The 15,191-nt window shown below is 42.2% G+C and overlaps 2 protein-coding genes across 2 annotated transcripts in view; both read right to left on the bottom strand.

Annotated features, from left to right (window-relative positions):
* The window catches only part of SLC23A2 (solute carrier family 23 member 2), a 33,284-nt gene extending 31,633 nt beyond the window's left edge, over nucleotides 1-1,651 (bottom strand). Inside the window, exons 1-2 of the mRNA XM_009936563.2 lie at nucleotides 1,512-1,651; nucleotides 756-854 (exon numbers count right to left, since the gene is read on the bottom strand). Coding sequence (XP_009934865.2) covers nucleotides 756-854; nucleotides 1,512-1,643 — 231 coding nt within the window. The 5' untranslated portion in view covers nucleotides 1,644-1,651. The remainder of the gene's footprint in view (nucleotides 1-755; nucleotides 855-1,511) is intronic.
* A 60-nt stretch (nucleotides 1,652-1,711) lies between these two features.
* Nucleotides 1,712-15,191, bottom strand: part of TMEM230 (transmembrane protein 230) — a 43,173-nt gene continuing 29,693 nt past the window's right edge. Inside the window, exon 5 of the mRNA XM_075444754.1 lies at nucleotides 1,712-1,796. The gene's annotated coding sequence lies outside the window, so the exon portion shown is untranslated. The remainder of the gene's footprint in view (nucleotides 1,797-15,191) is intronic.

Genomic DNA, 15,191 nt, shown 5'->3' with positions numbered 1-15,191 from the left:
TTCAGATTTACTGTAATGCTCTTCCTTATTTTAAACAAAAGCTCAGATTCACACTGTCTCTTCTTGCAAGATTACTATTGAACAGGTTTGAGGAATGATGGACTTGAGAAAAAAGCTAGAAAAATCATAACCAAATCTGTCTCCTTTGAGTCCTCAGCTGGGTCTTTCTGCATAGCTAAGATACAGCTATCATTATCCAAAGGAAAAATGTTCAAGGGTTTTTATGAAAGACCTGAACTTCGTTCACAAAGCTGTAGCTAAATAATAATAAGGAGCCTCTTACTTGAAAGAAGGATTAGAAAAATTAAATTTATGAGGTTGGAGCTTGGAAGAAATTGGGAAAGAGAACAGGAAAGACCCCATTTTTTAAGGTGCTGAACACCACCAGTTTACTTGACTAAATGCAGAAAGAGTTAAGAATGGAAGAACAGAACAGAATGACCTGATCAGGGAAACCATGCAAAAGGCCAATGGAAATGAAGAAATCAGAAAATTGCCTATTATGAATTTTGGTGCCAGGTCAAAGTGCATTAACTGCTTCTAACATTTGCTGAGTCATTCCCCATGTTCTGCAACCAAAATGTGTGACCAGAAGAGTCAAGAGGACAGAGCTCCCCCAAGCCTGATGTGAATCTGCACGTCAGCGTGTTTGATTAGAGAAAGAAAATCTCTCAGCCAAGTAAAACTAGTGTGGACAAACAGCAGAACTGAAAAAGCAAGAATGAGTTCTTGCCTAGAAGGAAACCTCTACGTACCTTTTCTGCTATGCCATTTTCTGTAGTATAGATGGCCATCAACTCTGTGTCTTCTGTATCCTGATCACCGCTGGATGTTGCTCCACCATTTATCACGACCTTAAAAATAAAACAGAAATAGAAACACAGGTCTTAAAATACACTATTTCTCTGCAATCATGTACCTCATGTCACTCAGCTTTCTCCCTTGGTACTTGACATCTGCCTTTGACATTTAGTCAGAAAACGTTACAAACATGGCAAGCCATCATTTCTGTAACAGCACGTCTAGGAAAACACAGACACTTGAAAGCCATCACGTACAGCTCCTCAAAGCCTGGACGGTGTCAGCCGAGTGTGGGGGGAAGCCAGCAGCAGCCTGACTGGAAGAGTTCCTAAGAGGCAGACACGTACAACAGAATGATATAATTGAAGTAAGTAAAAGACGACAAGCAAATGTTTCCTTGCTGTTGCCTGCTACTCTTGGTCCAGCAGCTCAGGGCGTACCAGGGGCTGGTGCGTTCTGGAGTAGGACGGTTAATTGTTCTAATCACCAGCTGCCTGGGCTATTGAGTGTCCTGTGAACAGCACTCCTTTGGAACCCACAGGTGAAATTACTGCAGACAACGTAATTGGCCATGTTTATATTGGCAAAAGTGGCAAAAGAGGTTTTACTAACTACTTGCAGAAATGAAGGTTTTGTACGTGACTAGAACAAAGCACTATTGACTGATTCATACCGAGCTTCACTACATAGTACCTGACTGTGGTACTTACAGGTAGGGTGAAAAAGGTGGGATGCTTAGATTCTTCCTCGTATTTGCCTTCTGTTGAGCCTCCCGCCTCCACTGATTTCGAAGTGGTGTTCTTACCAATCCCCATCGTTTCCAGAATGTCAAGGACTTGCATACAGCACCCGAGAGGATGCTCCAGGGATTGCAGGCCAGGTACTAAGGACAATTTCCAGTTTAAACAGCAGCACCTCCAGGAATCACAAAAATGCTCAGTAATCCAGCTGGAACATCAGGGTTGCTTTTTAAGTATCATTAGCATCAATGGCACCTAGAACCGAAGAGACAAATTCATTTTTTCTTGATTACCTAAGATATATGTACAAACACACGTGCTCCGCAGCCTTGGTTCCCTTTCTCGCTCATGACTCACCAACTCTTCTTACCCAGCAGATTATCACTTAAACATAAAGCTGATGGTACTTTGAAGTCTTTCAGGATGGGAATACTGTGATTATTCTCTCATTCTTCTCCTGCAGTCTTCAATTATTAGTAGTACATTTAAAAACTCTGTTTTGTTTCAATTCTCATAGAACTTATTTGGAACAAAGCATGCTTATACTCCAGCTATGCAGTGATGTAAAACCAGGTGCTATCAGACATCCATTGCAAGCAATACTTGTGCTTCTTCAAGGACTGTAAATTTGTAGACCTACTCACGAGTTCACCTCTGCATAACTAAATCCTTCCTTTCAAATAGAAAGCATCCAAGAAGCTGAGACTCGATGGACTGTGGAGCACACCTGACTTTCACGTCAGCCTGTTTCAGCCAGACAGAAACAGTCCTTTCTGCTGAACGTCCTTACCTAAAATCACTCCCGTGGTTCGAGGGACGTTCCCAGTAATCTGCCCAATGATGCCGAAGCAACCACTTCAGGATCAAACTGTGCATTTTAACTAGCATCACTACGATCTTGCCACAGGAACAGGGAAGATCATACACCTTACTGGTTCTCTTATTTTCCCGGACAGGTCACTACAGTGTAGTTTTCCCACATCTCCTTACATTACACCTACCGGTCCACAGTCACACTTTTGCCAATTCTAGACTAAAGAACATGATTTAACAGATTTGAGCCTAAATTTCCCACAGGACAGGACAGCAAATTCTGCAACAAACCAAGTTTTGCAACCTGCAGCTACTGAGCTTTGAAACAAGAAAGTGCAGCTGCAGACGGCTGCGGATAAAACAAGCTAAGCTGCAGACGAAAGTACATGATAGAACCTGAAAAATGGCCTTTTCAAAATCATAACGTGAACTTTTCTGCAAGACCAGGAACATATTCAAGCAGCAAAACCCACTACACACTGGCGTTACTTCAAAAGCAAGTTAATGACATTTTAAACTTAATTGCTAGAGGTGGAAACGCGGCAAACAGACATCCAAAAAGCACAGTTATGTATGTATTAGAAAGCAAAACAGTAGGGCTGGTTTTTTAACTTCAGCCTCCCTTCTAAAATGCTGCTTAGGAAAATGCCAACTTCAATGTCTACTGTAATTGCAATAATAATGAAACCAGACAAAGACCCTTCTGCTAGGGGCAATTCAGGACTTCGAAAAATTACAGAGTGCTCATAGTTCAGAACCTCTTAAGAGCTGTTAATTGCCCATTTGCTAAAAAATTCTGGTTACTTCAGGTGAAAAAGATATTAATCTTTCAAAGCGATGCAACTTTTCAAGAGAGAGAATATACGTACGTAAGAAACACTACCTGGGCACTAAGATACCCTTGAAGCACTAATTAAATTAAAATAGAATGGAAAGCCTTCAAATAAGGGTTTAATCAAGTCTTGTTTCTTAAAGTAAATATTAAGATAGCATAATTAATTCTCACTTGAACGTAAGACCATAGACTACTTGGAGCACTCACCGTCATGCCATTCTGAAAAAAAGGCATTCCCATTTTTATGATAACCACATAACCTTCAAAAGTGCAAACCTCCAGCCACAAACAGCAACTTCCAATGAGTTTGTCTGCTGCTGGGTTTGTGTGCAGACGGCTGGCAAGGCCTCCCCAGATCTTTACAGGAACGTCCGTCTCAAAGCTGCCTACGCAGGTCTGCGAGGTGGCGTGAACAGGTCAGAGAGAAGGAAGAGACAGACACTAGGTAAAGGTTTGGGGGGCAGTGGGGGTGTCTGGGATGGGGTTTTTTTGAGGGGTTTCGTTTGTTTTTATTGTAGAGGCATAAAGGATTTTTTTTTCCAAGCACACAAAAAGAGAAAAAAAAAAAGAAAACAAAAGAATTTGCCTTTTTCTGTCAATGTAGACATCTTCTGTTCTCCAAGAAAATCAGTGACGGAGACAGGCGTAGTTTACTCTGGCAGCTTCGTCATCTCAGATTGGAAAGGAAAAGGGAAAGGGCAGAATTACACCTCCCTAACGAACGCAGCCATGCCAATAGAGCACCAGTGTAAGAGCTACACCAGCAGGAAACCTGCCATTCAGGAGATCGGGTTTAAAGGTATTCGGGCACGCTAAGCTTCTTAGTTAGCATTAACTAGCATCTCCACTCATGCAAAAGAAAAGACCACATAATCCTACTCTACTTTGCACTGCAAAACAGTAAGACTGCTATCTTCTCAAAGAAGACGTGCTCATTCCTCTGGAATTCTTCTCGAGAATTACATCAGGCGAGCACGTAAACAAGCTGTGCCTCGTATTAATTCCGGAGAACTGAAACAATCGCTAGAACGATGGTGTTTGGATGAGCGTTCCCAGATGATGACGCACAAGCAACTCCAAATTAACAGACAAAACCAGTCTCCTCTGCTGCTTCTCCTAGAGAGAGGGAGCGTGTGTTTGTGTACACACATACATACGCACACAAACACTACACATACATGTGCCCGGGGGCAGCCCAAGGAAAATGAGAAGAAGAAATTTCTTTTCTTTTTGCTGCTGCTCAGTAATTAAACTTGGACTTCACGGCACAGGTGATTATCAGAGATTTTCAGAATACTTTTATTCTGCAATCAGCAGCATCAAACTTCAACAGAAATTTTTCAGCAGCAGCAGATCAGGTTACCCGAAAGATATCATTCTTCTTTATCAGCCCTCTTATCCCACCAACTGAGTGTAGCTAAACAAGGTGACTCAGACATTTTACAGCCCTCCGTAACAAATCTAACTGTTCAGAAGCTGCAAAGTCATGTAGAAAGAGATAAAACTCATTCAACATCAGCTAGGTACACACAGTACAATGAATTCTCTGCCATCTCACAACAAATGGAAAGGCCACAAGTGAAATTTCCACCAGGATACTGATTAACATTCACCTCTTTCCATACCAAATTATCTTTAGTGCTCAGACATGATTAACCCAGGAAGGCCAAAAGCTGACATGGGTTTACAATGCTGTTCAGATTAGGATCTAGACAAATAGCCTACTGCAGGAGATAGTCCAGGTGCAAGTTCACAGGAGATAAACCCTCCGAGGCAGGGAAAGGCCACTCTGCACTCCTGCCTTTTCTCTAACACACAAATTTGCTTCCAGGTTTGGTACCATCGGGACAGGACACAAAGCAATGGGAGTGTCTGGTCTGCCACAAGATGGTAGTTCTTACACTTGGCTTTTTCACGACTACTAATACCACATTTCCTATCTTACCAAGGGAGTTCCTATTTTGTTTAAACAAGTTACAACGCGTTTCAAAGTCCACTGAGAGAAAGATAACAACCCTCAGAGATGGAGATGCACAATGCAAGACTGTAATTAAACATACTTCTCTTGTTCTTCCTGCACTTTCTGCCTGCAAAGTCATTGCTCTGGAATCTGTCACAAATAAAAACATTCACTGAACTATACAGCAAGGGTCCTCCTGCAGAGAAATCTGCCTATATACCACAACAGGCTGCCTGAAAAGCTTCTGTTTCCCAGTGTACCAAACTGCATACAAGTCTGTCTAAAAATAATAATTTGAAAACTCATCTCTTACTAGATTCAAGAGAGAACCTGGGCAGAACAGAAGATACAGATATAAACAAAGAGTTTATTAACATGGAAATGAAAAACCGACCATGAGCTCCACTGAAGGAGTACACAATTGTAACACGTCTTCTCCCTTGCATGCACTGCTTTCTTTAAAAGTAGCATCCTTCCACTTAGCTCTTGGTTGAACCACACTAAAAACATTCCCTACTTTTGCGTATTAGGTTGAGAATACCCAGTAACAACTACAATAGACAAATAAAAAAAGAAATTCAGATTGCTGCGATGGCATTCATCTCTACTGTGCTATGTTTTAGGGGCTTTAACATCTGAATCCAGAGCTTGGCAAAGCAAAGACTGGAGAAAACACCACCAATGTGACCTCCAGACTGCAGCACGCTTGAGGCAATGGGATGTTGGGGCTTCTCTGGTTGCTTGTTTGGTTTTGTTTAGGTTTGGTGTTTTTTTTTTAACCTCCATCAGAAGAGTCAACAATTTGTCAGGTGCTGTCAGACTGGCAGCACCAGAACGGAGAAGCAATGCTGTGTTCAGGATATACTGCCAATGCTATGAAGTTCACTGCCCCGCATTTGCAATGAGCAGACCTAGAGGTTAACCTTTTGCAAGACGCTTGGTCTGGACTTCAGGTTCCCCCATCACTGCCACAATGACTTTCAACTCTGAAAATTACTGCTTTTCCAAAGTGTAAGAATGATGCAGAGTTTTTCCCCCAGAAGCTTTTAGAGGGAAGCAGCTCTATGTATTTCCTTATTTGCCAAATTTCTAAAACCATGAGGGTCGTGCCAAACGGATCTCAGATTTCTATGAACTGAGGCAAGCCGACCATACAAAGAACGTCAGCCAAAATACTTTAGACTTTCCATATTGATCTGTGCAGCTGCTCTGAGAGGACAGGAGACAGCTGACCCAGCGCAACGCTGACCAGATAAACATGAGCAGCGGGCACAAAGTTTGAACACAACTTAAGCAGCCTGATTTAGTGATCTGCATGATGGGGCCGCGGCACTATAGAACTGGTACCAAGTCTCCTAAAACCACAGCCGCAGCCAGCAGCCGCTGGACAATCACAAATGTTTTCCCACTCTATCAAGTGGCAGAACTGTCTGCAAAGACAAGGGGAAACTGGCTACCTTACAGTTGTGGTTTGCTGTATTCTTTCCCCCATACACCAAGTTCTGCTGGAAGAGGTCTAGGACACAAGTAAACCAGCTGGAGAAAGAGTTAAAAAGGGAATCCTTGCTAGTCTGAAAGGTTAAGTGCACTCCCTCCTACCTCTTTGCACAGCAGAAGTGTCAAACAGGTTAACTAGTTAATCAGTACCTGTGGTCCTCTTTTCTCCATCTCCACCGTGGAAAACCAGGAACTGACCTACATTTGGTGGCCTTACACTGCTGTGCAAGGGAAATATTCATCAAGGAAGCACAACACGCGTGGTTATAAAACAAGCTGGCGATGAAACAGCACATTCTTTCGAGCATACTGACGGAAAAGCTCCCAGGAGCACTAACATAGGTATGTCACCTGGTAAGCACATGGCGCACCGCCCCGAGGAAGGAGCGGCCTCAGATCCAACCCAGGACCTTTTTGGTTTCTACAGATGGCTGAAGAGCCAAGAGAGGGCACTCCGTTGCATACACTAAGGAGATTAGAATCAAATTAAGGTGACAGCTTAATTAAAATCTTCAATTTATTATTTGCAATTAGCTGTCAGACTCGTGAATAGCAACAATTTTTCTCCTGCAAGCAGAGATGACGCTCAGCCAGAAGTTGTTCAACCTTACATTAACCAAGATTAACTTCATCTAAACTTTAAATAAATTCGAAGCACTTGAGGTGAATAACCTGAACTGCTGCAGTACATCTGGACTTCCACCACCTCCAGTGGCAGTTTCAAGTGTTTGGCATCTCTGAAACCCAAGCACATGATGTGTTTCAATACAAGTCAAGGCATCCTCTACATCCGAGACTGTATTTTTGACAATAGACACACCACAGAGACGTGGAAAGGGACTTGGGACTCCCTGCATGTCAGGGTATTTTATTGTTCAAATGAACCAAGTCTGAACGTTAGATAAAACCAGTTTTAAAATCCACTTCACACGCTCAGTACCCAATGCCGTGAGCAATGCAGAGCTCTTCTGGAAAGGGCATGAAGATAAATTCTCAGTTCCTGTTGTGTTGGACAGCTACGAAGAATTTAAGCGAACAATAAATACACCACACTTACTTTGTTTAGTTTTAAAAAAAGCGCATTTAGGGCAAGCAGCTAATACTACTCTACAGCACTAGGGACGTACTAAAGAGAAACCGCATGCTGGGCGACACAGCTGCTTACAGTTTGGTTGCCAGCCGACGTTCACAGAGAGACATGGAGAAGGGGGACAGGCAGACACGCAGCTCGGATCGGCACGAGAGTATGCAGGGAGATGCAGAGGGCTGCAGAAGGTGGCAGGATGGATGCCAAGGGATCAGGTAAGATTTGAAACTCCTTCACTGAAACACTGTACCAAACCGATGAGGGAAACAGGAGTCCTTCTGCGCTTTCAAGACCAGTGAGGCAGACAGTTAAAGAATTTTGTAGAAGCTCCAATTAGACAAGTTTACTTACAGGGTACAGCTACCTCTGGCCAGACACACAACTCCACACAAAAGCAAGGCGATTCCCAGTTAATTATGGAACAGCAGCTTTCTCCAGATTGCTACTGGCTCTAGCTAAGCCTGCTGCACAAAATTTCTGTACTGATTTTATGCCATTAAGGTATTAAAGACTCCTCTTCTTGCTATTAGGTACACTTTGTCTTCTGTGTATCAGATGGGAGCCACAGGCACTGTGGTTTGTATTTCTTTGTGTCCTCACTTCCACAAGTCCTGAGTTATGCTATCTTTAAAGAACCTTAGAACAAAATCCGCCCTTTGACTCTCCAGCCTGCCTGCCATGGCCATTCACATCTGCTATTTAACAGCATAAACACAGTAAGCCAGAGAAACTGTTTCCGAGAAACTGTTAAAAATGGAAAAACATGTCATCAAGGGCATTTAAAAATATTCATGACCAGATCAGAAGCAATCAAAAGAGTAGCAACTTTGCTACTCAAAGTTGTCCAAAAAGTTGTTTGATGTTTTCCTACAAAGCAGAAAGGTTCTCGCCATTTCAAAGGATTCATCAACAAGTGTCTCATCAGAGAGGCTAAGAGAGCCCCACAAGTACTTAACATGATGCAATCAAAGTACCATTGGCAGACCCGCAACCACAAGTGCAGTTGCTTCATGGTGCTGGCCACCAGTATTACATCTCCAGATCGGCACTTGGATACGGCGCCCGCGAGCTCCTCTACCCCACAAACTGTTCCAGATATGTAGGTGTGCCCAAAGGGCATTTTTTCCATCTTCCAGGGGATTTTGACCGTCTTACAGACACGGAAGAAGTTGCACAGCACCCGCGCCTAATCTTCTGTTGCTACACATGAAAACCATCTTCCTGCTTTAGTCTTCAGTAGAGTTCTTCCTCAGGCTATTCTGAAACTCGGCCTCTTCAGTTCGCAAAATACTTGTGATTTGTCTTTACCAGGTGCCTCCTGCACCCAGTTCCTTCCCATGAAATGAAATTGCACTGAAATGCTACAGAGAAGAGTTTCCACCTCCACTCAAGACCACACTTAAAGAAAAGTGTACTTCCAATTCCTAACACAACACTTCACAAAAAGATCTATTTTCCCTTTACCTGCAGCAGCAGCACACAAAGTACGGCTGAGTACGCCCACACTTCCTAACATTTAGGTTTTAAAAAACAGGAGTTGATGGGCACTTTCAGACGTTTCAGTCCTGAGTTAGTTTCTCACTTCACTTCAAAGTAGGTCTTCAAAGCGCAAACGTACTCTTTCTTTGTAGGCACTAATGAATTTTTAAGTAGTTGGTATTTTGACTGCCATCCAAAACAGTATGTCTTAACAACTGACCAACGCTATTAAGGCATGTCTACACAAAGACACACAGGAAAGTTATGCCGAGCTCAAACCTTCCGTTGATTTAAAGCACATTAGCTAAATCTCATTAACTTCCTGTGTGAATGAGACTGTTGAGAAGAGGACTTAAATCCAGCTGAATGAGACCTTTAACCAAGGATCTCACAGCTTTCAAAAAACTACATTTGACTACTCAAATTATTAAAGAAGAGCTTATTTAGGCTGTGATTCTAAACAAAAATATCTGAAATACGAGTATTTCCAGTAAGTATATGTCAAGCTGAAGGTGCATTCGGTCAAAACCATTAATGGCGAAGCTGTTCCCCAGTCATCTTTCACCCCATTACTCTCTCATTTTGTTGTTTCAACAGGCAACAGTTTTGCCAAATGCCTCTGCAGCACGCGAGCCGCCTCCATAGGGGATCCCATCAAGGCGTATGCAATGGCCTGCATTATCCGAGTCCTAACGAAGACCAAGAAAGAAGTACACAGAAGAAGCCATAAGATTACATTTCAAAGAAGTGTAAGCCAAACCTAGGAGATAACAATTTTACAGCGTGACATCAAGTGACTGATAGCAAATCACACCTGCAGAGTTCTCTAGATAGCAATGACGCTCACGGTAAATAAACACGCAGTAGTGTCTCACTGTTCTTTATAAAACACATCACTACATTATAGTCTTACTTGCAGCACAGCACACCTCCCTCACTGTTTATGGTACACATTAACTTGATTTACAGTAGTACACAATCCTTCAAGTCTCCCTGTGGAGCATTAATAATCTAAGAATTCAGATACCTCCACATTATTATGGATGTTAATACACAGTTCATTAAGCTCCTTCACGGCCCTCAGAAAGCAACCTGAGCACACACTGGTTCTTTTCTCAGCTTTCTTTGTACTTCTGCTTGGCACTTCGATGAAAGCTACTTTTTTTCCAAGACCTTAATCACATTAAAACAAAGGTGAAGTTAGAGACTCATCTAAGAAAAATTTCATTTATTAAGCAAACCAGGGTAACGTGCCAGCTTTTTCAACTCTGAATGCGAAGCTCCTTTCCAAAGGCTTAGGCATTCCTACATCTACTCTTGAAAGAGATACTCCTTGCTGAAAGAGAACAATTTTAGACCAGTAAGCAACATTAAACCAGTAACTGATTACACGCTTGAAAAAGTTTATATTAAGTTGATCTGTTAGGCTTGTCTTGACATAACTATTTCCCTTCCACTTAATGTAATTTAAGAAAAGATTTGGAATCCAAGAAACTTTCAAAAACAAACCAAGATGCTGTAATTTTGGGGTCAAGCACTCTTAAAACCTCTTCTTTACCACATCAATCTCACATAATTTTCTCCCATTTTAAAAATTAAAAGAAAGATGAATTTTACAGGTAAACAGGAAAGAGGTTAAATACTTTTGAAGCTCTCTTTACAGTGGTAACAATCTGTAAATGAAAAATTGAGTCCTCAAATCTTTTAAGATATTGAAACTTAGTTATTAAAAACCTGAGTTTGCCAGGTTTAACTTTCCTTACCTAACAATGCCCACGCTACAGCAGCTGAATTTTTGTAATCCTCCCCATTAACATCTGAATTCAAACAAGCTCTTACCTCCAGCAACCTGTGCCAACTTCTGGAGGCTGTCTCAGCCAATTCCTCCACCGCCTTTCTTCCAGCCTATGCTCAGAGCAACAGTTCGCGTTGCAAGCCGCAGCCTGAAAGGATGCAGACATACCAAAGGAGGATTTTTATAATCTGGTTGGGCTCACTTCATTGTATAACTGTACTGTGTCCAATCACAACCCCGGCGCGTTACACAACGGCCGAAATGCAGGAAGACACCACACGATCACAAACTGTTACTACACGTCTCTGCCATAGTTACGAAAAGTAAGCGAACAGACCGTCTGTGAGTAACAGCAGAGCGCGTCCAGATCAATCCGAACAAGGAGGTTCAAGTGTTTTGCATAACCTGCGATGCTACATGGAGAAAACCCAGATGGGGCTCCCAAAATTCGAGTTGCGTAAATATTTACATGCCTGAATCCAACAGCTGTAAGCAGGATTGGGATTTTCTCCACCAAGTTCGCATTTCCAGAAGCCTCTGTTGTGCAACTTCCACAGAAATATTTTTATTAGCAATCAGCCAGTTTTCAAGAGGTCCCAGATCTCAAAGCTCTGTTCCATAAGACAAGATTTAGCAATCTATAACCTCACCAAGAACTGAAAACACAGAATGTAACTTGCGCTGGGCTCATTCGCTTTCCTAATGGAAAATGCTGCATAAAAGTGATGTTCAGGGCTGCAGAGCAAGGTGAGATGGAAAGGGAGGCAGCAATCACAGCGAGAGACTTGAAACAACCACCAAAACACATTAATTAACACGCAGTCCTTCTGCACGGATCTGTTCTTCGCTCCCTGACCTACCTCTCTTTCTGCAGGTGGACAGCACTGTCTTAAGGCTGCCCTTACACTTTATAATTTGTCACATCACAGCCCCGGCATCAAGTTATCGCTTGGTACAACCATCCTTTTACCCCACGTGGGAGGCAAATATGCAGCAACCTCTCCACCCACGCCGCATGCTTGCAGTATTAACGAGGCACCACCGCTTCTTCTACAACCGATACCGTAAGTGACAACTAAAATCGGTCACTGGGAAGCAGAACCCAGCTACCAGACGCTGCCCACGTCTGTACGCGGCGGCTCTGCCACTTGGGCGCAACTGAGAGGCGGCCAAGAGCGCAGCACCCGAGGGCAGAATCAGGCGTTTTGCCTGAAACGCACCTTTTGAACCCCAATTTGGGGAGGCGGGAGACGGGCCGCTGGCGCCATCTAGCTCCCCTCGCCCGGGGAGCAAAGCCAGCCTTGCGCCAGTCGGAGAATCTGTCCTGTGCCGCGAAGGTTGCTGAATTGTCAAGACCTGAAAGCTGGGGCTCGTCAGAGCAGAAATCGGCATGTGCTTGTTCTCGCATCAAAGGACCGACGACTGAACAGGGCGCGTTTAATTGAGAGCTGACACTTCTTACGGGTAGTGTGCTTTGTTCATCAGTTACTGAAAATGCACGGCAGAAAGCCAATTATCTCCACTGATTTTTTTATGCAATGTGTGCGTATATAAAACCACATTATGTTCCAGCATTTAATCTCCACTGCAAAGAGATGTTGAAAAGTTTCCTCCTCCGCCTGCTCCTTTTCCAGTTATTAGATTCGTTCCTTTGCTCTTTACTTTTGAATTCCAAATGTTTGCACAAACAGAAACATCTTCTAATTTCAGTAGGAGAAAGCTTCCAGCCCTTAACGCAAGCATCGCCATATCTGAAGTTTTCACACCGTAATACCTGAACTGCTGTACCACAGACTGTCTGCAAGATTACTTACCTACAATACTTCTGAAGAATATTAGAATTTTTATTAGAAATAAAAATACTAGAATATTAGAATTTTTATTAGAATATTAGAATTTTGGAAATTATTTCAGATTCAAGGCATTTGATGTACTTACAGGGAGCTACAGGACTCAGTGATCAATGGCAAGAAAAAACTACAAGGTTTTGAAAGGAATAAGCCATTTGCTTTTTCACTCCAATAGCCAAAATTTATGGGTTTTTAAATAGTTGCATTAAGCAATGCCAGGGACTCAAATGGTGCTTGCCCTGAATATCAAAGTTCAAAGTATAATTGAGTTCAATGCAAGTAACATTACTTAAGTATCCAATTCAACAAGACTTGTCTATTTATCTTACAATTACAACTAATTGCTCCAAAGTTCATCACTGGCGAGTGGAGAATTTCATCATTCAGAAGATTTATTTCTGATTACTTAGTCTTTACACTCAATAATTTAGTTCAAATAAACTACCTACTAATCTGGATGCCTCCACTTAAAGCCCAGCTTCCATGACCGACAGTCCGGACAGATCTAATCGCAGCCTGTTTGGTTAAAATTCCTTGCAGTCAACAGGTACTTCCTCACTGCCACGCTTGAGATGAATTCAAGACATAATTCAAGATAAACCTCTTGCGACTGCTGTTTCAAGACAGTGGAATATTTTACAGGGCATCTTCAAACTCCCAAATACCGCAAAAGACAGGCGGGAATAAACGGATGAGCAGCTCTACGCACTGCTGCATTTTACTGGTGGAAGTGAAATCACAGTAGACAATTTATCTTGCTCTACTTCAGCAGAGGAAGCACTGTCGTGATGATCTTACACAGCTAGTCATCATTTTTATTACCTGCTTAATATCTGAAATTTAAACTGATGGTAACATTTTTCTTGCTTGAGACTGTCACTCCTCGGAGGAGTTCACTTCTGATTATTATGACAAAATCCAATTTTTTGCCTTCTCCAACGTAAGTGTTCAGTTTAAGGATGAAATAAATACTTCAGAGTGCCCTAGTCAAATTACAAATGTTTGCTGTTAGACACACATTGGTAAACTAACTGACAATTTACAGGCAATGTTCTGAGTCTGAATATTTATCCTGAGGCCATTCTCCCTAGTCTTCCAGCACTCGGGCAGGACAAAAATCTTCTTTGAAGTCACTTGTTTCCACTGTACTGAACACTGTGTCTTGTGTCCAGGGATGGCACCCAATGGTTATCTCGTATGATCAAAACTGATCATAATATGGCCCAGCGACCGCTAACACCTGGCAACTAAATCCCTCCTCTGAACCTTCATATACTGCCAGGTAATAACAAGAAAAACACACAACGTAAAAAAGCAAGGCTGATGCAGTGATGGAAACACTGTTAAGAAGAGGTCCTCTGTCCCACAACTTACCTTAAAAAAAAAAAAAAAAAAGAAAATGCCTGTTCCAGCACAGAAGATGTGGTACAGCACCCTTCTCAGAGCAACGCTCTCAGAAAAACGCCCATCTTCGTTGCAAGCTCATCCTGTTTCATCAGGAAGGTGAGGCGCAAGATGCCTCATTTATGATGGCCAAATGAGTCGCCCAACTAAATTTTTGTAGCGATCTCCCAATTTAAGAATTCTTCCTACCTAAGTCATAACTAATATGTAACCCTCTACATTAGTGAAGAGATTCAATTTATACAGCAGACTCCCGTGAACATCTCCCAGAACACACTTAACATAATACAGCAAGCACGAGAAAACAGCATCACGGATCAGCAGAATAAATAGATCCACTTCCACCCACAACTTGGAACAGCAGAAAGACTAAGCCATTAAGTTTGATCTTACAGACATTTATAAATCCATCTAATTATAAATTTCTTGAAAAAGCACTTACCAGAAGATATGCTTTAATATGAAAACATCTACTGTTCTCTTCCCTAATGCTGTATCAAATATACACAGGGAATTACCGAAATTGCTTTGAAAGCTTACCACTTAATTCAATGAGCAATGCACGGTCCTGGGTACTACTTCCACGCACCCCTTGTACGTGACTCAACCCACTAAAATGTGCATCCCTCTCATGGAACAGAAAGGATACCTACAGGCAGTCTATGTTGAGTGAATTCCACTTTTCTAGCTAGAGAATGATATGTTTTGTGCCCAGCTTCTTTTCTCCTTAAACCCTGAATTTAGTTACAGCCTGTATTGCAGTGTTGCTTAGAAGTTTTCCTGCAACTGTGTATTTTTAAACACTTGTAAGAAAAATCACGGGTCTGAGATGTACATCAAAGCTGACTGATGGTTCTTCTACGTAAAGAATTAATTACAAGATGGAAAAGCCTTTAAAAATACCTATGGCTGATTTCTGGGCAAGATATA

This window comes from Opisthocomus hoazin, chromosome 28 (assembly GCF_030867145.1).
Source record: "Opisthocomus hoazin isolate bOpiHoa1 chromosome 28, bOpiHoa1.hap1, whole genome shotgun sequence".
Lineage (NCBI taxonomy): Eukaryota > Metazoa > Chordata > Aves > Opisthocomiformes > Opisthocomidae > Opisthocomus > Opisthocomus hoazin.
The sequence above is the reverse complement of the archived record's forward strand: the minus strand, read 5'-3'. Positions and strand labels throughout refer to the sequence as shown.